The 25,693-nt window shown below is 34.4% G+C and overlaps 1 protein-coding gene across 2 annotated transcripts in view; it reads left to right on the top strand.

Annotated features, from left to right (window-relative positions):
* LOC134789690 (probable G-protein coupled receptor CG31760) overlaps positions 1-24,366 on the top strand; it is a 158,687-nt gene extending 134,321 nt beyond the window's left edge. The window contains exons 6-12 of one of the 2 annotated variants that reach the window (XM_063760296.1): positions 6,110-6,310; positions 10,019-10,197; positions 12,113-12,327; positions 13,815-13,953; positions 18,273-18,378; positions 23,268-23,411; positions 23,492-24,366. In XM_063760296.1, the coding sequence (XP_063616366.1) occupies positions 6,110-6,310; positions 10,019-10,197; positions 12,113-12,327; positions 13,815-13,953; positions 18,273-18,378; positions 23,268-23,411; positions 23,492-24,112 (1,605 nt within the window). In that variant the 3' untranslated portion in view covers positions 24,113-24,366. Of the gene's footprint in view, positions 1-6,109; positions 6,311-10,018; positions 10,198-12,112; positions 12,328-13,814; positions 13,954-18,272; positions 18,388-23,267 lie in introns of both variants that reach the window. The other variant, XM_063760295.1, reaches the window with a different exon arrangement.
* Positions 24,367-25,693: the final 1,327 nt, after the last annotated feature.

The following is a 25,693-nucleotide window of genomic DNA, read 5'->3' as shown; positions in this document are numbered from 1 at the left end:
TATATAATAAGTGGTTCGGACGTTTGTATTTTATTTTGGGTAGTTCCATTTCATAACTTTGACGATAAAGAGGAAAACCCACCTCACCCCGTAGTGCCTCGTATTTGGGGTGAGAGTGTTTTTCATACAAAGGTGATTTTGGAAGATTGTTGGATCGATTTTTTTTTTATTATGCGTATTACTATAGCTCCATTTTAAATTGGAATTCATTATTTTTGTAGCAGTAGCCTTAAAATCCCTTCTCACCCCCCTTCTCTGCCCATTCATAACCCACCTTTCCCCGCGAAACCTACTCACCCCGTTTTACGGTACTTAGTAGACTAGAAGAAAAGGCATATTTTCGGTTCGAAAAGATAAGATGTTTTACGGGTTATCCCATCCACGACCATAATAAAACTATTAAATACTTAAAATATTTATCTCCCGAGAGATTTATTGTTAGTGGCTATAAAAATAATTTTCTAACTGAAGATTCAAGTGGATGAATAAAAAAAAAATCATAATATTGTTAATATCAAATGCCGTTAAAATTATAGTAGGTAGGTAGGTACATATCTAACAGAATTTTATTTCACGCTGCTCATTGAAAATTAAATGTCAGTGGCGCTTTCAGCGTTTAATTACTTAAGCTCTTTAATTTAATTACTGTTGGTAATTGAGGTGTCTGTTTGTTATAATACGACGACAACATAAATGAGTATATCAATTTATTAACGTTGTACTCCAATCAACATGGCCTTATAATATGGGTATAAAAAATAAGTTGAAGGCAGGATTCAACTTGAGTATTTGTACCTATTATAAATTATGAGAAATTTTGTATGTTTTTTCACATATAATGACTAATTTTCTTGTTATTTTGTCATATTTCAAGAACGGCCTTACTAAATTTGACACCAAAGCCTTTACCTAACAACTACGAAAACCGTCTTGATATAACTGTACTTTGCAGGAGATCCTTTTGATTGCGTCTAGCACACTAGAAATTTCCGTCTAGCACTTCTCTTCGAAATAGAAAATAATTACTAGCACCTCTTTTAGAAATTAGAAAATGATTTTCCCTCAATCTGCGGAGAACTGAGAGTAATTTACTTTGTTGGAACTAATTTTACATAAAATACGAATTAAGTATTTCAATTACATTATAGTTATAAAACTGTTACGTTGAAATGAAATAATTATATAATTATTCATAAATCTACTTTCAAAATAATTTATACTATGTATAATTAAAATTTTGAAATTTATACAATACCAGATCCAATTTACATTGACTGCAAATTAAATATTGCCCAATGGTACCATCCTTTTCTATTGGACTACCACGTTAGAGGTTCAAAATTCAGAGCAAAATATTTAATACGTGAAAAGCATACCCAGCGAATTGAAACCACAAAACAACTAAGCGTAAATTAAACAAAAACATCAGAACTACGTTCACACTCCGTTATGTGGCCTGCGTAAAATGAAAACAAATGAAATACGCGTTTATTTATTTTCGCATGTTTGCATATATAAAGAGCTCACGGAACGTCGAGCTTAAGCTTATCACTTGTCTTGCCCCGACATGTTACGTTTACGTATTTAACATATGAAATAAATCGAGATTTATTTATTATTTTTTGAATGGTTCACGGAAAATATTTGTAACTTGAACTAACTACACTGTACATAAAACAATTGTCAACCTAATTAAATTTTAAAAGCGTGAACGATATATGAGTTGTTCTAAAGGTTACATTCGCTGTTCTTTTACTTGACACATAATTTCATTCTCCATAATGATGACGGAGAATGATTGAGCAACTATAGCAAGACAATTTATCAAGGAAATGAACAGTAACATCGCCCGTTTCCCGCTGTTGTAATGGAGCCCACAGATTACCAGTTCGCCGGAAGATATCAGCCTGTCAGTTGTTCGATACTGTCAATTTTTTCCTTTAACTGACGGGCTGATATTGTCCAGCGGACTGGTAATCAGTGGGCCCTTTAAGGCTGCCACAGTCGCCATCCAGATGTTGTCAAGCTTCATCAAATGAGTTAAACCATTAGACAAACCAGAAAAATAAGCAAACAGATATCTCGTTTCACCTTTTAAAAAACATCGTCACTATTGTAATGGTCCTTAATTTTTTATAGTGCCACTTTAGTTTTCAAGGCGTAAGTACATTACATAAACTCAAGAAATACTAATGGAAGAAAATTTCAACGTAATCTTGCCTAGACTTTAAAATTTACCAACCTAAGGAAAGATAAGGGAGTCTTTTTGTTAACTTAAAAGAAAACCGGACAAGTGAGGGTCGAACTCGCCCACCGAGGGTTCCGTACTTTTTAGTATTTGTTGTTATAGCGGCAACAGAAATACATAATCTGTGAAAATTTCAACTGTCTAGCTATCACGAATCATAAGACTGCCTGGTGACAGACAGACAGACAGACAGTGGAGGCTTAGTGATAGGGTCCCTTTTTTACCCTTTGGGTGCGGAACCCTAAAAACAACAATAGGTATATACTAATTTGTCAGATCTGCAACTCCGAAACGCTCAACTAACCCCCTATCTCTCACAACGATCTTCATTACAAGACTGGCTCGCGGAGCGAAAAAATTTAAGGTCATTTTCACGAATCATTTGCCAAGATTAAGAGTCTCCTAACGTCGCTGATCCCTTGAATCCAATTTGTAAGCTATATACCTGGGATATGTATGTATAGGAGTGAATAAGGTATACCTACAAACAGTTTCATAAATAGGTTTCAAGATAAATTGGAAATGAGAGACCTTTTCCTTTATGAATCAAACATTAATCTGGTCGGATATGTACACAACAAATATCCTAGGTTAAACGGCAAACCTAATAAAATAAACTGATTGGTAAACCAGACCGACGATCTATTCAAGAGCGCACATCGTAGTACTGAAAAAAAATGAGGTGACCTTTTTATAGCAGTGGCCACCTTTTGACTGGATTTGTATAGAGAAGTGAAATGATCTCGAGCATGGCAATTTCTTTTTGATGACAAAACAATGTCAAACGAACCGGCGCTAACTATTTTTCAATTTGCCAGCCGGCTTATGACGCACAGATAAAAATGTTGCTGATAGTCTCATAAAAATATGTCGGACTATTTTCCGGCATTTGAAAAGTCTCCTAACAAAGAATTACTCTCTCGAGACTTCAAACTCGATTCTACTTTGAAACCAAACTTCCCAAAGTGCCCTAAGAATACGTCATGCTCCCTGGAAACCCCACTGTCTGTTTTGTGATTTATTGAAACGTAATGCTGATGTACACAATATGTACTGAATTAGTACATACTTAAAAAAAATTGTACCTCAATAGATCGAGAGTACAATTAACTCAATGCGGACTTGCTGTAGAGCATCTCCCCAGCAACCCCAAAATTTAATTAAAGAAAATTCACGTAAATACTTACTTTTTAGCAAAAAAGACGCCTAAAAAAAATTGTACTGCAGTTTTTAACGTTGATCGAGTTAGCCATGGCTAGTTAAATTGCCTAATTGTCGCCAGGACGCAAGCGCCTCCAGCAGACTTCTCAAACGTACGAAACTTTGTATTTTTATATAGGTACAATGAGATACACACATTTCATTTATGTTATGAACTTGGTTTCTGGTGAGAGTTCCAATGTTTTCTTGTCAACCAGCAATGGTGTAGTTGCATTGATCATAAACGTATGTACTTATTTTTAGTCGTACCTACGTGTTTTTTACATGACATTATTGAAGTATGTTGATAACGTTAAAACGAAGATTAGGTACTTTTATTTTTATTGCTAGGTAGGTACTTATAGGAGTTATAATCCATAAAACCATATTTTTTATCTCATTTTTAATTGTTTAACGTAAAACTAAAACTACCCAACTCTATGTTGAGCAATGAATATACAAAGTGTAATAACGAACAATCTTTTGGCGCAGTTACGATGACCTATAATTTATCGAATCATATTATATTTGATGTCGTCGTGACTGTAGTCAGTGACTATAAAAGAAGTGCCAAAAACATTAGTTCTGCAAAGCAACAGACGATACGACCTAGCGTCAATTATTGAGTTTGTACCTCCAACAGTTGCAACAGGACTTGGTCATTTTACAGCTCATTGTAAAACGGGACCTTACTGGTACTGCTATGATGATCTCAAGACAAAGGTACAGTCATCAGCAATAGTATGTTACACAACTAGGGCCGCAAAAATATGTGACACGTTCTTATTTGGAGTGCAATAAGAGCGCGTCATATATTTTTGCGGCCCTAGTTGTGTAACATACTATTGCTGATGACTGTACATAAAACAAATTTTGGTAAACCATTTCAATCAAACATACTTATTTACATCAATATTTAATTTTATTAAAAATGCAAAAAGAAAATCGAGTTTTATATACGTTTAGGTGATAATGTTTAGAGTCTGGCTACTGAAATATTACACAAATGTTTGGTGGGAAATTCAAAAAATCTTGGGCTGGTCACACTTTGTGTAGTAGGAATTATAGTTTTGATACTAGAAAATATTTTTGATTTTCTATGCACACGGAAGATACCTAAGGATATGAGTTAAATATATGTTGATGTGCACTCAAAGTCAGCTCACATAATGTCTCCCACTATGTAAAGTACAGTCAACGATAAACACATATGTTAACACTTTCTCACCATATACCATTGTTTCAAGGCAAAAAATGAAATGTAGTGTAAATAAGACCTAGCTCGATAATACCGTAATATTAATCCATGACCAAAAAAAATACATAAGTACTATGCCAAATATGCTAAATGATAAGTATCAAAATATTTAGTGAGAGCCTCCTAATCTGTTTACATTTGTTTAGGAGTTGTAAACATTGCAGGTTTTCGTTATGCAACGCTACACGTCGACTTCGCACATTGTCGTAATTATTTACGAGCTTAAATAATAGTTTGCGAACCTCACTCAGTATAGACATTATTAATATTATTTAAAATAAACCCCTTATAAACCGCAAACAATTTGAATGAATGACATAAATTGACAACTGACTTTTAGCTTTTTTTTTAATCATAGACAATTGGTAATACAACAACGAAATATCTGTCAACAATTTTGGCTAGCCAGACTATATGGGTTTATATTATGTTTAGATGATGATATTTTATCAATAAGATAACTTAAAAATAGTTTTCAATCGATTTGTTTGTTATGTTTTCTTGTCGTATGTGATATTTTACGTTAAACAATTAAAAATGAGATAAAAAATATGGTTTTATGAATTATAACTCTTATAAGTACCTACCTAGCAATAAAAATAAAAGTACCTAATCTTCGTTTTAACGTTATCAAGATACTTCAATAACGTCATATAAAAAACACGTAGGCACGACTAAAAATAAGTACATACGTTTATGATCAATGCAACTACACCATTGCTGGTTGATAAGAAAATATTGGTACTCTCACCAGAAACCAAGTTCATAACATAAATAAAATGTATGTATCTCATTGTACCTATATAAAAATACAAAGTTTCGTACGTTTGAGAAGTCTGCTGGAGGCGCTTGCGTCCTGGCGACAATTAGGTAATTTAACTAGCCATGGCTAACTCAATCAACGTTAAAAACTGCAGTACAATTTTTTTAGGCGTATTTTTTGCTAAAAAGTAAGTATTTACGTGAATTTTCTTTAATTATATTTTGGGGTTGCTGGGGAGATGCTCTACAGCAAGTCCGAATTGAGTTAATTGTACTCTCGATCTATTGAGGTACATTTTTTTTTAAGTATGTACTAATTCAGTACATATTGTGTACATCAGCATTACGTTTCAATAAATCACAAAACAGACAGTGGGGTTTCCAGGGAGCATGACGTCTAAGAATGTCTGATATTATTTACCTACCCACCCCACGTTACATAGCCCACGCAGTGCAAGTGTTATTTATACGTCATAATTTCATAGAAGTTTGACGTTTAAAATAACACTTGCACTACGTGGGCTACCAAATCCGCTGTAGACTTTTCTTGGTCTGACTCTAGTCCTTTTCACTGCCTTATCAATTCAGGTAATAAAATATAATATTACTTAAACACACTTTCAACTCACCTTTATTTACAGAACCAGCGAAGCCTCTACTCTACCGAGCATGCTTTCGAATGCCTCCCGTGCGCCGAGGGCTGCGAGGCATGTGTTGACGGCTCGCCGTGCGTAGCCGCCCTTAACTGGGTGGCACGGACTACCATCTTGGCCCTTGCCTGCTTTTTCATCTCCTGCCTGCCGTTCATTGTGTACTTCACCATCAAATATGGACATGTCAGGGTAAGAACGTTATGTTTGTAATTTGAATTAGATAAATTGAACATGCTTTAAATCGGTCGAAGGCCGAAAGGTGACGGCTCGTAGTGTCGGATTTGCTATCTTCTGTATGCCGTTCATTGTAGGTATTCTGAATTTATTATAGAATAGAATAGAATAGTTTAGAATAGTTTATTTGTGTAAAAAAGGGTATAAATTGATGTTACATAATATTGTTTCCAATCCTTAATTTACCATAATACATGGCGTACAAATATTCTTAAATTACTATCTAATATTAAACTTCCATTAAAATGACACATTGAAAAATAATAAAAATACAATTAATAATAATTAATAATAAAATCATAGATTGTCAATATCATTTAAGATTACAATTTGTCTTATATAAAAATATACAATCATTATAAAACATAATCAATGTACACATCAATAATAATAGCTTATAATTTACATAATGTCAAAAACTCATCAATTGAATAATAACAACTCTCTATCAAATGATCAAACAAGTGCTTTTTGAATAATTTAATTGGAAGGGCCTTAAAATCGTCAGTAAAAGTGTTAAATAATTGTATTGCCATGTAATGCACGTTTTTTCTGCTTAGTGAAAGGTTTGTCCTGGGTATGCACAGATTACATCGATGTGTACCTCTTTGAGACCTCATGGTGATAGTTTTAAAACATGTGGGGTGCTTTTTGACAAATGTACATATTTCAAAGATGTACATTGCAGGTAATGTCAAGATTTTATTGTGCCTAAATAACGGTCTGCAGTGATCTAATTGCCAAGCCCCAGATAGAGACCTCACACATTTTTTTTGTGTCTTAAATATGATGTCAGCATCGACTGAGTTCCCCCATATAATCAAACCATATCTCAATAGGGATGACACATACCCGTGATATGCCGAAAGAGCGGCTGCTTCCGAAACCACATTGCGAATACGATAGAGTACATAAACAAATCGATCCAATTTAGTGCGTAGGCTATCAATGTGGCTCTTCCAATTACAGAAGTGGTCAATGTTTATTCCAAGGAAAGATGCAGAATCTACTTCTTCAATTTTTGAATCATTGTACTTAATTTCTAAATCAATATGTTTACTTCGGTATGTCTGAAATTGTATCATTTTTGTTTTATTTATGTTAATTTTTAAATTATTGTTTTCTAGCCAGTCTATTACATTTACTAAAGCTTGGTTGATTTTATCATCAAATGGCGTATCGTCATCATTTTTAATGAGCAGCGTTGTGTCATCCGCAAAGAGGATAGTATCATGGCTTACTACATTTGGGAGATCATTAATATAGAGTAAAAATAGCAAAGGGCCCAGGATACTGCCCTGCGGCACGCCAGTTGTGTTAGGTTTGTAGTACGATTTATAAGCTATTTTGTCATTACCGTCGATGCTGGTGATTTCAACACACTGGTGACGACTTCTAAGGTAGCTAGCGATCCAGTCCCACGCTGGACCTCTTATACCATATCTGTTTAATTTATGAAGCAGAATTTGGTGATCTCCAAAATCGAAAGCCTTGCTCATATCTAAGAACACGGCAACAATTGGAATTTGTTTATCAAGGCTTTCAATTACTTCCCTTACTAGATGATAACACGCTAGAGATGTCGAGCTATTCTTTCTAAATCCGAATTGATTTTCAGCTAAAATTTTATTTTTTGTTATAAACTTCATTATCTTATCATACATTATTCTCTCAAAAACTTTCGATATGACTGGAATGAGGGTAATTGGCCTATAGTTGTTTAATTCTGTCTTGGGACCTTTCTTATGAATAGGCTTTACAACAGAATATTTTAAGCGTTCCGGAAAAACGCCTTGTAAGAATGACAAGTTCATAATATGAGCCAGAGGGATAGCTAAGACTTTGGCATTTAATTTCAGAACCTTAGTACATATGCCATCATAACCTGTGGAATTCGTATTATTCAGTAGTTTTATTGCCTTTTGAATGTCTGTTGAGTTTACTGAAAAAAGGAAAAAGCTATTTGTATTTTGCTGGATATTCTGACATGATTTTACATTATATCCTTTTTTTTTGTTAGTCAATTCTATAAAAAAGTTGTTAAATTTATCTGCCAAAGTTTTAGGGTCCATTTTACTAGCTTCAATGATATCATTATTATTGGTATTAACAGCGCAATTGTTTTTTATTAATTGCCAAGAAGCTCTGGATACATTTTTAGAGTTCTTAATGAAACGATAGTTAGCAATCTGCCTAGATTTATGTAGACATCGTTTAAGTAATCTTGTATATACCTTGTATTGATTCATTAGTTCTTTATTTTCGGAATACCTAGCTGCAGCTCTATGTAATTTTCTTTTATTAGCACAACAAATCTTGATTCCTTTTGTGAGCCATTTATTCATGATGGGTTTATTTTGATTTGTTTTTTTAATCAAGGGAAAACATAAGTTATAAAACAAGATTACAAGGTCATGAAATTCACTGAATGCTTTATCTGTATCTGTTTCGTTAATTATATCAGTAAATGATAAGGCAGACATACAATCACTAAACTTTCGTAAATTATCTTGACTGTAGTCTCTTATTATTTCACGCCAGAACTTGGGCCTGGCTTTAAGTTTATTGTTCATTTTTACATTGCATGAAAGTATTTGACATGTTTCATGGTCCGACAGATCCAAAGTATAAATATTAGGTTTACAGTCCGATATGTTACTAGCAATTAAGTCAGTACATGTCTTTTTCCTGGTAGGAGCTACTATATGACTGTCTAGATTATAATTTGACAGGATTGATGTTAGATCCTTCTTAATTTTACTTTCCTTTATAAAGTCTATGTTCCAATCTCCACATAGTACTATATGTTTTGATTTATTTTTAGTTACCTTTTGTAAAACCTGACTAAGTGAGGCAAAGAAAACATTAACGTTCGATGATGGCGTGCGATAAACGCACACTATTATCATATTATATAATGGGATTTCTGTGCCACATGCTTCAAAGTCGTACTTAAGAGATAATGATGGTATATAATCCAATGTCTTAAATTCAATGTTTTTTTTTACTAGGATACATGTGCCGCCTCTTCTTTCATGTTCCCTACAATATGATGATGCGACATTGTAGTTACTCATAGTAAGATTTGCAACAGCTCCAGATTTGATAAAGGTCTCACTAAGACAAATAACATCGATACTTCCAGTCAATGTTTCTAAATCGATAATTGCCGCCTCCATCAAATCTCTTTTGCCTAAAATACCAGCTATATTTTGATGCATGACTGTTATTTTTCTTTGATTATTGATACTTCACAAACCGTCTCGTACCTACGTATTTAGCTCAAATGTGGGCTTTAATAAAATATAAACTTTTTATGTTCCCAAAGGACTATCAGCCACAACCTAATTAACTTATTACTTTACAGTGGGTGTTAAAATATTTTCATATGAAACGTCAAATTTATGATCAACCTCGTATTATATATATCTTCTTCATAATGCCCGAGTTTTTCTGTATGTAAACTATAAAAAAAATATCTAAAAGCTCCAATTACAATCAATAAAAAAACCGACAAAGTGCAATTTGGACTCGTGCCGTAAGAATTTCGTGACATCACATAACATTTGTGGTCTGAAGTCCGTCGCTCGCTTGACCTATATTTGCGTTTTTTATCGATTATATATTTTTCTTAATTTTATTCAACTATTTTTTTTTGTCCAGGTTGTCCGCGCTGCAAGTCCAGCTCTACTCAGAGTCATAGTTTTGGGAGCGTTCCTCATCTACTGTACGACTCTGGTCATGTACGGACGCCCGACTGTGTTCACGTGTACGGCAAGGGTGTGGCTCAGAGAAGTTGGCTTCTGTCTTACATATGGAGCTCTTATGTTGAAAACGTGGAGGTAAGATATTAGACCCGAAAGGCCAGTGTGATCTTTCTTTCTCCATCTGTTTGTCTCTGGCAGTGTGGAGAGCCATGTGAACTGTGGAGTTAATATGCGGATCTGGTCAGATCAACGTATTCGACTGCGTCCACGTCCAGGCCTTTTCCCATCTACTTTAAACTTATATAGTCATATTTAATATATTAGTATGTTTGACCTAAATACATATTAGATATGGATCTTATCTAACTCAACAAGAAAAATGTGTCAAATCCTCAAAAGCTTCCAATCTCTGGATACTATCATGTAATTACTATTTAAATATAGAATATTCAAATAAAAAATCAATATTCTCACTGCATCTCCAGATGTTGCGATAACAGAATTCCCCTTGAAAACTAATAATACTTTCAATCTCTTACGGTTTTTCTTTGGGTATCCAAAGGGTATCCAAAGGGCAACCAAAGGGCATCCTTAGGGAACGTAGGCTTTGATATACCAAAAATAGTTCATGGATTCATTTCGACAGAGGTAATGAGCCTTGGGTATTGAAAAATAAAGATTTGTATTATTTAATGTAAATACGTCGAAGATTAAGTAGAGATAAAAGCATATTTCAAACGTGATTTTAAAACTTAGATTATGTTAGGGTTTTGTGTAATAAATAAACCCAAGAGATTTCAAAATATTTTTTCGTTGACATTGATCGAGTAAGTTTGAAATGAGATTTGCTTCTTAATAACTGTTTTGGATTCAAGTTTCGTGTCTTGACTTTTCTATCCAAGTGTAAAAAATTGGCAATCACAGCTACTGAATCTAATTTATTTTGTGTAGTTGTTTTTTCCATTCAATTCATATTATAGCATTTAATGCTCTTTCGGTATTCCCCTCTTAAATATATATCTTATATATCGTTGTCTGAGTACCCACAACACAAGCCTTCTTGAGCTTACCGCGGGGCTTAGTCAATTTGTGTAATAAATTAAATGTCTTATAATATTTTTTTTTAAACGGTACTGATGATTCGAAAGAGTAGGTTTTTGAAAGCTATTATCATTAAATTAGTTTACTTGCAATATTCGTATGTACGTTGTCCTTAAAATTTACAAACAAATCTAACTATATTGAGCAAAAAAAACATTATAATAACAACAGCACACCTTCAGATCCACAACGCAGGCTTCGTCATCATACAAAAATCAATTTTGGACCACTTGTTGGTATTAAATTAAACTGATACAATGGCACACTTATGTTTATACGAGTAATATTATGATGACGTTAAACTGATGGCAAGCGAAGGTAGCCATTATAACTTTCTGTTAAAACAACGCAACCATATTGAGTTTGGAAAAAAAACTTGAATGAAAAGAAAATGACTACATAAGGAAAAGTACAATCGGAAATATAAGCTTATTTAAATTATATATTACGAGTAGCTTTGGATGACGGTTATCAGTTGCTGTAAGTGTTCGTTTTGGTTCTTTAGTATTTTGCTATCGTTCATAAAGGGGAGGACTAACGAAGGTCCTTTATGGCAAAATCGAAGGTTTATATTGAATTCTTACAAATCAAGGACCATCAATGCCATGAAAAATACACAAGGAAACTAGACTATATTTGCAAGGCCAGATTCCAACCAAACCCAATTTTCTGTATTTTAAACAGAAGTATTTTTCAAAGTAATTATGATAAAAGGTAAAAACCCGCGCGACGGCCATATCTTCCGTCGCAAGTTTCGCGCGGTCCGCCTTATCTTTAGTTGCGTTCTAATTTCCTGACTTACCGCCCCGTCTTAACATTTAAAACATCACATTCTTTCCTCCTTAAAATATTAATTTTAATTGTAGTTAGTTTTAGTTTTATATTCCTGTTTATGTCTTTTAGTAATTTAAATTTATATTAATAAACACTAAAACTATTTTGTTCGCAGAATATCCGTGATTTTCCAAGTACGGTCAGCAAAGGCGGTCAAAATATCCGACATGTATCTATTGCGGCGGATCGGCATCATAGTAGGGGTAGCGTGCGTGTTGCTCGCCATTCGTACGCTGGTGGCGCCTCCTGCCGTCATTGTAGGGAGGACTAAGGAAGATTTGAAGGCGTATTTGTGTAACACGGATTGGTGGGACCACTCTTTTACAACGTGTGAGTTATAAATCCATATTAGTGTTAATATATTATTTGGTTTGAAGCTGGTTGTAAAAAAAATACGACTTTATAGTCGGCGCGATTCGGGAAATGAATTAGAGATTAACTAGATACGATATGTGACGTCCCACGGTAAAGGTACCTTATGGCGGTTGGCGCCTACGCTATTATTAACGCCGCTCCAATATTATTGCGGCGCTATGCGACGTAAGCGCCGGCCGCCATAAGGTACTTTTTTTCGTGGAACGTCACATATCTTCACCATTTCATATCTACTGAATCTCTAATTCATTTCCGGAATCGCGGCGCCAGTTGCCGTAAGGTACCTTTTGCAGTGGAACGTCACATATCTTTACTATTTCGTATCTAGTGAGTCTCTAATTCATTTCCCGAATCGAGCCGTATGTCACTTACACCTGCTGTGTATGTCACTTGTTATAGTGTTACGATGTACCTTGGCGAATTTCTACTACCATACATTGTCGATTTAATGACTCGCTACTTGCCTGGTAGTCTTGGCACATATTTTTATGACCTAACGCGATTGAAAAATTTTAAGGTTTCAGTTTTAAAGCCACACCAAAATAAGGTTAGGTCATAAAATAACGAAAACGACGTGTTTTATTGGCGGCTTCTAAATTGAATTTTCACCTACCCTACCTTTACAATATTGTTGCCAAGAGACTTACAAAGTAATGTACCTACTACAATGCCATCAAGTTCGCCTGCAAACTATTTGACAATCACCTATTTATTTACCAATAATTTTATATGGCTATAAATATTTTATTTTCATGCATAAGGAGCACAAGAAATAGTTATTTCCATACTTATTTCATTACCATTAATCTATGTTGCCCTCGTTGTTGAATATAAATGAATGTGTACTCGTTAGCACGTGCACATATCTCGCTCGCCTAGGTGCGACTAAAGAACAACTGTACAATTTGTACAATTTAGGCACATGGAGGTAATAATATTATTGCATGTCGTGATTGTTTCACTGAAATAGAAATAGAAAAAATTTAAATAGAAATAATTTTATTTGTGAGCACAAACACAAAATAAAAACTTATACAGAACAGAGAAACATAAAAAAGAGAAAATGCCACGAAATGGTCTCACCTCAGCACGACTGCACTGGATGTTCTCATCGGAAGATCAGCGCTGGAAGTCGCCAGCAACATGCTGAGGTGAGACCATTTCGTGGCACTTTCTCCTTTTTCATGTTTCTCTGCTTGTATAATTTTCTTTTTTGTGTTTGTGCTCACGAATAAAAATATTTCTATTCTATTCTATTCTGTTCCTATAATGCCTATTCGTCGTATTAGTTTGTTTCTACAAACTAGAGTATCTGGTAAGTGGACGGGAAAGAACATTTCGGTATTTTATTTTATTATTTTTTTCCCACACTTATGGCTTTCGGAAAACCATTGAGAAGGTACTATAGGATAGGGATATTAATTACTAATTTTTGTCCACAGTGGAGGTGATATTCCTTATGTGGGGTATCAGATTGTGCATCATGGTCAGGAAAGCACCTTCGGAATTCAACGAAAGCCGGTTCATCTCCATGGCCATCTACAACGAGTTCCTGCTCTCCGTCTTCTTAAACATATCTATGTAAGTATGTTTCTGATCGGCAGCAGGCGTGGCTCATTACGCGATTTCATCGCGTCGCTACAAGTACATGCGGCCCACACCAAGTTTGGTGTTTAGCAGTAGTAGTTGCCGCGCACCGCTACGGAACGGAAGCCTGCTCGCGCTTGCGCCACCTTGTGGTCATATTTGTCGTAATAGATGCGTTTTGTTAGAGAGTGAACTTTCTGTCTGAACCTATACTTTTATAACTAACACGGGACTTAATCGCGTAAAACTTACGTTTATTTATGGCCTGACGTTTCGAACGTGACGTTACGTTCGTAGTCACAGGCAGACTGGCGAGGAATTGTATCAACATCTTGCTGCGCGGGTTTTTCAAACTACCCACACTTGATCATGATTATTCACTTGTACGCTAGGGTTGTCACTTTGCCTACACACAACACTTACGACATCCTATGGTATGTGATGTGATGCTTCTGTACCTAGTAGGTACTATTATTTATTCTGTGTCGGCGGCACAAAGCGTAGACTGAGAGCCTGATTGAGATTTAACAACTTGTTATGGTTTTGAACTGGTTTTGATACGACCTTGACGATCTTCTTGGTGATTGGTGCGCATCTCACGCACGACATTCACTTCATTTCACATGCACCAATCAGCGTGAGCGATCTGCAAGGTCGTATCAAGGTATCGGGATCATGCGCGTTGTGCACATATACATTGCCAAAGCAAGTGCTACCATCTACCATTCTCATCGGTACGTTTCCTTGTGCATAGTAGGTTCTGCCATCTTGTGGGCTACATCGGAAGCATAAACGACACATTTACGCCTCGCGCCAAAAATCTGACGGCTCCTATGCTGCCCCCTATAGTTCATGCACTGGGCCTATTATTAACTCAGGATGAAAACATAGTGTATCTTCTACATAGCCATGCCGATGCCGATTCTGTGACAGCTATGCCGATTCTCTGACCATCCCCTCCAAATCTGTCCTTAACATATCTAGTACACTAGTCCATAATTCATTTAAAAAATTTCTTAGCCTCAAAATGGCCACCATTTGACTTAAAGTATGTAGTATAGTAGGGTAATTCGCCAGTGGCCACTGTTAGTAATTAGCCACCAAATGAATTATATTCACCTAAAAACATATAAACACCTAAACATAGCCGCCTTATACAAAAATATTTTAGTATAAGGCGGCTAGTTATTGAAGGCTGGCCAGTTATTGAAACCTTATACTAAAATGAATTCTGTTTATAGGTGAATAGAATTCATTTTTAGTTTAGGGTGTCCAATTACTAACAGCGGCCAGTTACCGGCGAATTACCCTATGAGAAAGAAAAAAGAAACGAACGAGCAAAGTGCACAAATTGTCACTGTATTTTCCTTTGCTCGTAAATACAATTTTTGTTATATAACAAGGAAGTCACGTCCAAAAGATGAAAGGTCTTTGATAACAACAAGGACATCGCAGTATTACAAAGATTGCGCGTAAAATAAAAATAAATGTACGAGAGTATTTCAAAGTTTTAATTAAGAATACTTGTAATTGGATAGTCTGGAATTGCAGACTTTCATTATTGAAGGAATCATAATTAAACGATTTTGTTTACTCGGAACTTGTTAAATGTCTTGGTAAATAAACTTGTGAAAATCTCTTCTACATACATACTATGTGTGTGAAATTGGGATAGATATTATTTATATTAACTTTGTTATACAATGTTATAGTTTTCAAACTCATAATTTCCTTAGTTAAGAAGTTTGATTAAAACTACCCAATTAAAGAATATCAACCTATCCTACTACATGAAGGTTATGAATTTAAGGACTCATGTAGACTCGAACTCGCATACGAGTTTACAGATTGAGGTTACATCAAATTTAGCCGACCGATCAAATGCCGTAATGTAATGTAATGAAACTCACATGCGAATTCTCGCGCGCCGTCTAAATGGTGCCTAATGATTTTAGCTGTCTATAAGTACTAGATGAAGTTTGTATGTGTTTGTGTTGCGTGTTCTACTGAAGCCTCAAAACTATTGGTAATGTGAGGTAAAAAGTTGGCACTGTTTTTATAACCTGTTTCAAGTTACTTTTCTAACTTTAAAAGAAGAGGAAAATGCTTTTGTAAAACCATAGCTTGGATAAAAATTTTCAAATGTTTCAAATTAAATACCTCGGAAACAGTTAAGTACTTTTATCAATATTTCTATATTATAAAATGTTAAATGGGTCAAGCCGAAATCAGGCGTCAAAATACCCGAAAAAAATTATCAAAAATAATTTGCTTCACTGGCAATCCCGTAATAAAAAGCAAAATTACAATTTAAACTCGATATCAGGAGGATGAAATTATTTACCAATCTCGTTGGTCCTAAGGGATCCTATTTAGGAAATTAAATTGGTCTCCCGGCCACTTAACCTCGCCGGGGTTCATTGAAAGACTCAGACCACTAAGGGCTTAGTTTTCTTAATTTTATTTAGGTAATTAAAATTTAGCATTTGTAAAAAGCTTTATCGGAGTTATTATGAAGTAGGTATTTATACATTTATAGTCCGACAAGAAATTGTAGAAAATTATTGAGGGCGCCACTTCCTACGGAACTGTCACATTTTTGACATGGCAACAATTTAGTATGGAATTTATTTAGTTCCATTTTATTTAATTTCTACTATTTAATGTCACACTATACTCTTATGCCTTTTTCTTAGCACAACCCCGCTTGGTTATGCCCAGCAATATAAAAAAACAATTAGATCATTATCGATCTCAGTAAAACTTCGTTGTGGATGAAGCTAAAAGACCAGATTTTCTCTTGTTTAGTTAAGTTACGCAAGGATAAGTGCGTGGCGTACGTCCCACAAGTTCTTTTAGGATTCACGTGACCTAACCAACCAGAAGAAAAACCGGGTCATGTTGGTCTGAATCTGAATTGAAATACAAGTACCTAATTTTCATAAAGCAAACAACTCAAAGTTTATAAATAGTCAAAAACTTTATTCCAGGAAATAATAACTTCATAGAATCTCATAAAATGAGTTGAGAATTGCACAAAAACATGCCTTTTAATATTATCGACGTAGGAACGTTAAATATTTACTTGGTTTTCCTTTGAGTTTGATTCGCTTTGAAGGCGAGGTACGCAACGGGGAGAATGTTCCTTTCGTCAGCTCAAATCGTGATGTTATTAGAGATTAACTAAGATATTAGGGTATTTATTTATTTATAAAAATACGAATGGTATTGACAGCTGTTGATAGAGTTTTGTTACTTGCACACAACGGTAATTAAATAGAACTAAAAATTATTATCTTGAATTAAAAAAAAATCTGCTTCAATTGTTGAGCATAAACAAATTAAAAGTAAAAAAAAACTGCATATTAACTATGGAATTATTAAATTGCACACACAGATTAGCAGAACCTCCTTCATTGACACGCATACCAAATGAAAATCTATCGACAAATCATTACCACTCATCACTTTTTGTATATAGATGGTATCCCTGGCATATGGACCACAAATATTTAATAGTACTAAAAAAATGTTTATTTAAAAGAAAATATGAGAAAACATAAAAGGACTCTTGTAGCTTTCTATCAGACAAGACAGACAGACAGACCCTTGTCTGGTGGCAAGCCACATATAGGTGCATAAATGCCGACACCGCACAAGAACACAGTAGGGTTGTCAGACTTTTACACAACTGGCCAAGACTAACTGACTTACTATAAGACACGCTAGCCCTGTGTAGCCCTAAGTAGTACCGAGCTAATAACAATGGCGATGTATGCAGCTCGGGTGCGCGCGTCCACCCCTCGCCCCTCGCACCCCCCACATTTGCCCTGTCTAGACGGCTTCGTCGAACGACTATTGTTTTATAGACTGTGAAGTATACTCTGTATCATTAGGTATTTAAATAAAAGTAAACAAACAATTTGTACATTTTCGGGTAGTTATGACATTTATTGGTTAACCAACCAAATACAAAACCGTCTGGATCAGTCACTGAACGACCTTTAAGACACATTATTTGATCATGTAATGTTTTCATCTACCCTCATTTGAGGATAGATTTGGTTTACTTTATAAACTGAAAATAAAAACAAATTAAAATATTTTCTGAAAATAATTTAATTTGTGCTAATACTTCTCATAGTACTTTTATTTAAATACCTAAAAATATAAACTATCGGCACGATTCGGGAAATGAATTAGAGATTCACTAGATATGAAATAGTAAAGATAGTGAATCTCTAATTCATTTCCCAAATCGCGCCGTATGGGTATGTTTTGAAAGTGAAATTGACAAAAGAACTGTTCCACAGGCTGTTCCTCCAGTCGCCAGCCAACCCCGATCTCCTGTACATCATCTTCTTCTGCCACACGCAGCTGACCGTCACGCTGCTTCTCTGCTTCATCTTCGGGAGCAAGGTAGGCACGGTAAGAGGGGATTATAACTGTTGCAGCACCTTTGTAACACCGGCGCTTACACGACCTATCTGTAAAACCTATAATAATTTTTTAAAGTGGACCGTTTAGGACTATGAGAGCTCATAGTCCATAACATTTACAATTATGATGAGACCAGAATGTGTTTTTACTTGTACAGTAGAACCTCAATAACTCGAACCTCGATAAGGCGAATCCTCGTTAACAAGAAATAAAATGCTATTCCCTTCCCTTCAAAGCCCAAAACCTCCGTAACTTGAGATTTTGAATATTTAACCTAATTAAGATGAAATAACCAACTATTCCCTTCACGGCTATCCAGCGCAATTTTTACCTCCATATACCTGACTATGAAATTCAACCTAAAACATTGGTGTATTGTTGTATCACATCTATATCTCAAAATTATTTATTACAAACCCTCTGTAACTCGAAGAAATCAATGAAGTCTGAATCTCATACAGTCATACTTTACGGGTTTGGGTTTGGGTACGGGCGTTTTCCTTGAAATTCGTGCTATCGAGGTTCCACTGTATAACATTCTCGCATTAACTGGACGGAAAATTACCATAATTTTATGTTCTATATTAAATTTTATATTATCTCAGTTACTCACGCGTAACAGCTAGATTATTAATTATTATATTCACGAGACATCCAAATTTCGCGACGGCCTTGTGTTGATCCAGAAATATACAACAGTATTGGAGTCAGACGGCATTAATCATCAAGTGATATTACTTTAACAATAAGCCTTATTATTAAATGTCTAGGATTTTTCGTAATATTCAAGAACGAATAATTTACTATAAAGATATTTTTCTCATACGTGTGAGTAGATTCGCAATATTGAGAACGATTCTGATTTAAGGTTATCTATTTTTAAGGTTTTTATCTGTATTTGGCATTTTTATTTCGTGTGTTTACAAAGGCAACAAATCTAGAAAAAACATTGCAAAGGCGAAGTACTATTCTCGTTTAAGTTGCAGCTAAATGCAATCCATCCTCTCAGTCCTAAAATGTCATTTATAATAGAAGCTATCAGAAGCAATCTGCAAAATGTGCAAGCAGCAGCACGGCTAGACTTCTAACTGTTTTAAGAACTAAATTGGCTCTTTTTCACAGTTCAGTAGCGTAGTCAGCTCTTCGACTAATAGTTCAGATGTGAACAGAGATTCATTTCATTTTCTACGATTGAGTTAACGAACTACTGTTCTATCTAACATTTTTTGATGATCCATTTAGTGCCTTTAGAGATGTGATTTGATTTAAATGGACACTCAAAGCTTATTCGTTCTGAAGCGGGTAAAGATTGCCTAAACACAAATATAGGTACCAAAATCTTACAATTTTTGCTAATATGTATACCTAACTATTCCATGTTCTAAGTTCTGTTAAGTCACGAAATGGTCCCTACAATTTCGTGGCTTATATGTTGTGTTACGTGTTGTTTTCTTCATTTATTTTGCCTCGAATAAACGTTATTCTATTCTATTCTATATTATTCTATAATCTTACTAGTTACCTAATACTAATGAAATTTTATCGGTTTTAAAAATTTTGCAGATAATAAAAACTGTGCTGTATTAGGTAGGTTTTCAGCTTATTAACGAATTTTGTGTACTTATGTCTTACTCTTTAGTTATGTCTTTTGGAAAACGTAATCATAATTTTCTATAGTCATCACTTGAAGGTCATAAAACTAATTTGTAAGTTTACTGGCAATTTTATCTTTATTGCATAGGTACATATTGTGGTTATATTTTGGTTCTGTTTATAAAAGTCGGGTTCTTGCGTACAAAAATAGATTCTAGAATACAGACTGAGTAAAGTTAAAATGCTTAAGTTTTGAAACTGAGGTTTGTAGGTTTCAAAGTTTTATTTACTTTTTCTGCAGTGTGAATAAATGTGCTATGTCTGTGCCTATAAAATTATTTGTACGGACACGATACGCTGTTTAGCTCAAAATATACGTCATCTACTTTTATCAATAAACGAACTCGTGACATTCTAAATTGGTTAGATAACCCGTAATGCGGCTAAACACACAAAATTGGAGGGAAATGAGCGAATGTTACATTTTGCGGCTCGATTTCGTAATGAACGCTTGTTCTCTTTAGCTTCTATAACTAATCTATAGGCGGTTAGGCAATATACATGATTTGAAGATAATAAATAACAGCAAATCAGACAGTAATGAAAATAGGTAAGTTATTGAAATAGCTAACATTACAGTTGACATACATTTCAGAATAGAAACCTTTCCTAGCGGGGACCATGTCTAATAGATAAATAATAAGAAACATGTTAAAATTTTCTTTAATATTGAGTTTAGCGTTTTTCCATAATAAATAAAAGTTTTCTTGTATATAAATGACACTTTCACTGCGTGGGCTGTCAAAATCGCTGCAAACTTTTCTTGGACTAACTCTAACTTTGTAGGTTTGTCACTGATATAAAAATATTTCATTTTAATGATTTTGTTTAATTTTTTAATTCAGCTTTACGATTATAATAACGCCATTGTAGATCACTTAGATAGGTAACAATATCCTTTCAGCTCAGTCCCTAGAAATGTTCGACCCTGTATTCACCAAACTTTATCGAATTCTGACGGAAACAAAAAAAAACTTCAACAAAATAAATACCGGCCCATGTGCACCGATTCGATTGTACGAACAGCATACAGTGGAGTTCACTCTCTGAGGCAAACAACCGGCATCCCTGAACAATGATTTAGAGCGCGGTTCAACTGCGATTTAATAAATCCTATTTACAGTACATCTGGTGCTACATTATGACACTGGTGCTATAATAAGGATATTACGTAACTCCGTCGAAAATTTAAAGGGACATAAGTATGTACTGTACACATGTGAACAGGTAATTAGGATTTCCTATTTTTCGCACTTTTATCGTAAATGACTATTACGACATTGATCCTCCTAATCCGAAAGTATTCTTCACATTGTTTGGATACCTACTGTGACAACTGTCATCTACATATATAACCTTATTTTATAACCTTAAAACGCACGAATTGTACTGAGGTGACAGCTGTCACCATACCTAAGCTATGTCAAAAACAAGTCAGGAAACAAACGCATTGAAATGCGAATTGTGATTTTCGATTTAGTAACCGGTTTCGAAATATATAAGGTGCTACTTTATTAGATGCAGATATTTTAACAGATGATACTTTACTTTGAAACAATTATCTTTAAATAGAAATTAAGAATATTTAATTTTTTTTTTGTTTTAATTTACCGAACAAAAAATTTAATTTCATTATGGTTCGGCGGGAAAACTGTGGCCAGACAGTTAGGTGTTAGGTACCTAAAAGAGGTACTGGAATCTGTTCAATGAGTTCACATTTAATAACCACATTAACAGGGTGTTTCTACGTAGCAAATTAGTTTTTCAGTTTTCTGCCAAAAAACATCGTAAAAGCTATAATGTTTCATACTTAAATAATTATACTCCAGGAACCGAGTACTACTCGTATCAGCTGTATAAATATCTGCAACTAATAAGGTATACCTTATATTTTTTTCATAATCTGGTTTGGATTGAACTGATATTTTCCTAGCAGCTTAATATAAAAATTATCTTACTTCTTATAAGAGATGGAGTCAGGCTAACCTAACTCTGCACCGTGTTTGTTAACACAGAGTGTGGAAGTGTTACTGTAAGCGACAATTTTCTATGAAAATATGACGTTTAAAATAATAATTGCACACTCGGTGCTATCAAATACGGCGCATGATATTATTTTCATAAAATCGTATGTGCGCGGGAGAACCCTAATCTAACGAATCGAATCGAATGCACTTCAAAGTACTCGGGTTATGCTTTTATATTGAATGCTTTTAAAGCGTTATATTTTTTTCATAAAATTTTAATTTGCAATGTGCTCGAAACAGTACTATAAAAACAGGGAAAAATAACGATATTTTTAACTTTTAGTAGTAGTAGTAGTAAACACTTTATTGCACAAAACAAGTACACACTTAACACACTGAGAGAAAAATCATCACCAGGAATTAAAAAACAGTTCTGTTAACAAAAAAAATAAGTTTAGTAATAATTATGGAAGTTTCACTATTTCTGTAAAGTTTATTTATTTCTACAAACAGCTCAGTAATCCTAAATCTATTTTCAACAAACAGATAATAGAAATTGGAAGAACTAATAGAAATTGGAAAAGTCAATTTGTTCCTATTAGTTGACTCTCCTTGTCCCCGGATTAAGTTTTTTTTTGTAATTCTAAGTGTGTTTTTGTCATACTTTTCTCTCAGTGCACAGCGAGAATAGGTACAGTAAATGTGTAAATGTGTACAAAGGCTTTTTATTTGCAATAAGTAAGTATAACTTATTTGCGGAGCGTAATTATCTGAAACCAAACACTAAAAGAAGGTAACAAATAGTTGATACAAAAAAACGATGCTTGCCGTATTAAAAAGATGTCTTTAAAGATATATGACGAAATCGCATGGCCCGCTTGAAGATAAGGCTATGAATGCTTACAAATTTGAAATATCACGCATTTTATCCCTGTAGCACTTGTAATTTTTTTCTGAAGAATCCAGATTTTATGCTGTCTCTTTGTAGCGTACCTTATTATTTATATTATTACAGAATTTAAGTCCTTAGTGTTCAATATACGCTGATATACGTAATGAATCGTATAGCAACTCTAACCCCGGCCCCGCTTACATTGTGTTAATACGATTGTATCCTCATTCAACTACTTTACAGTTGTTGAGTCTGAGGTACTCTGACAGGACTTCGCACGATTTAAAATATCCTTTATTGTGAAACAAATTTATGAAATGACAAATAACTTTAAATATCCTGTACTTTGTTCACAGGCTTACATGGTATATAAGGGCCATGGCAAAGATGAGCGTGAGAAGACCGGCAAGTTCAGGTCTCGTGCTGCCGAGTCTACCTACACTATGACCACCAATCGCAGCACGAGGTTCTGTGACAACATGACTGAGAGGGAACTCGAGGCAAGTATTAGTCGCTGAGGTGGATTTCGTATGTATTACATTGAGGAAGCTCACTTTAACACTAAATTATTTTTGCGTAGGAGGAGTTTAGAAAAATCTGCAATCAACTTGAGAAGCTACGAGAGCGGTGTGGCACTGGTGTCATATCCAGACGCATCACAGCCATGCAAGATGCTTCAGCGCTACATGAGAGAAAACCGACCACGTCGGACCACTCCGCACCTCTCAAACTAAATACTGTGTTCAGCGCGGTAGCTGACCGCCTTATGTGTACGGTCACACCTGCTGAAGAATCCAGCAGCAGTGGCAGAGATCTACCCTTCGAAGCTCCTCCAGCCTACAAACATAAGACTTTTAGTCCTTTAAAAGCTGTCGATGACAGCCAAACAGAACCCAGTCACACTGACGTTACTATAGCCACGGATTCTCCAAAGAGAAAAACTGAACTAAACGAAGAACAGAACGACGACAAGCAGAACGGTGTTTTCAAAATATCTGGCGAAGCGAACTGTAGTGACATAAGGCCACCCGAGGTAGCCAGTAGGAATGGTTTTAGTAGTAAAAGTGAGAAGAGTGAATTGAAATCAAGCCCCAGCAGTACAGAGACTTTGAAAGGTGTTAGATCAGGCCACGCGCGGACACATGCCATTGTAATTAATCTTGATGACAAAAGTCGTTTTACTGAAGAAGTCACTGTATAATCTTCCATATTTATAGAAACGTCTCTTCTATCAGAAGAAGTAAGTCGTGGAAATCATTTCAAAGACTGTACTTACGTTGAGATAATTTAAATCCAGATAGATTGTCCAAAGATAGATAAGTATTTTATAAACGCTAGTCTTAACTGTGATTGAGTGTTGCTAACTTTGGACCCTTCTATGTATTTAGTTAGAACCTTTCAGAAATATATTTAAAGTGTTTTAGTCTAGACGGGTTTCCAATCCTTTTACCAACTTCTTTTTTTTGTTTCCAAATTAAGTAACAGAACTTGAAAATAAATTGTTCTTAGCGGATTGCATAATGGGGTCCAATTCCAGTAATGTAGTCGTTTTGGATATATTAAGTAATTTGAAAGCATATCAAGATAAACTTAATATTATTCCACAATTAAACAAATATTTTCCGTTTTAAATCATTAAGTATAAAGCTGTATATAAAAAAAATATAATGAGTCGTTTACTAATGCGGATTTAAAATGTGTTTCTTATAATTTTTCTTTTCTGCTATGTGTATTTGACTTGCTATTTTTGAATTGGTTGCATTTCAAATTATGGTTGGTTATGATTTATAATTGCGTTGTATTGCAAAAAATAAGTTTCAATTTATTATTTATTTATTATTTATTACAATATATTTACACAGCATTACAGTTCGCACCAAAGCGCTGGCAAATTTATACATGCAAATAGCAAAAATAGTACATAATTATTGAATTATAATTTAGTCATGGAATAAATATAAATTAAAAATGTCAAGTGATTTAAAATATGCAACTAGGTAATATACAATTTCATGTCAAAAATAAGATTAAACAATAGAAAAGAAAATAAATCAAAAAGTATCATTCATCCATCCTCTCACAGTATTTCAGACAGACAGATTTATATAAAGCCAATGTCTTATTCAATCTTTTTTACGTCAACAAAGGTATAAAAAGGTAACAAGAATGTTATCCAAGGTCATACATATGTCTACATTATTCCTATAAATATAATTAATTGGAAAACAAGTTGGATTTGATTATAGCTTTGTTAAGAATTTGGTTTTAAATGAGATAAAAAATATATACAACTGCGCATCTAAATGCCTTTAGAAAGTATTGTTTTTATTTTCAAATTCCAAATGTTCCAATTTATGGATTAAAATGTTTTATTTACAATCTAGATTAATAAGTAGAATTTTAGCTTTGTATAGATGTTGACCATTATATGTAGGGGTTACGACTGTACATGAATTAATGGTTACTAAATAATTCCTTCAGAGCTTTATTTTGTGTTCAAATGAATGTCATAATTATTAAATGCATGTATTATATGAGACTATATTGTAATTATCCAGCCACGAAAGACAACTAGTGAATCTAGTAATTTGTGAATATAGAGATAAGGTTTTTGATGTACCTATGAAGTTGTAAATATTGCTGATTTTATTATACGGGTTACAAGATGAGATATGGATATTGTTAACAAGAATAAGGGCAGATTGTACCACACACAATCAACTAACTAAACGACGTTAAAATATGACAGTTATCTACAGGTTAATGCATGGAAAGTGGCAGT

Source organism: Cydia splendana, chromosome 4, assembly GCF_910591565.1.
Source record: "Cydia splendana chromosome 4, ilCydSple1.2, whole genome shotgun sequence".
NCBI classification, from domain to species: Eukaryota; Metazoa; Arthropoda; class Insecta; order Lepidoptera; family Tortricidae; genus Cydia; species Cydia splendana.
The sequence above is the reverse complement of the archived record's forward strand: the minus strand, read 5'-3'. Positions and strand labels throughout refer to the sequence as shown.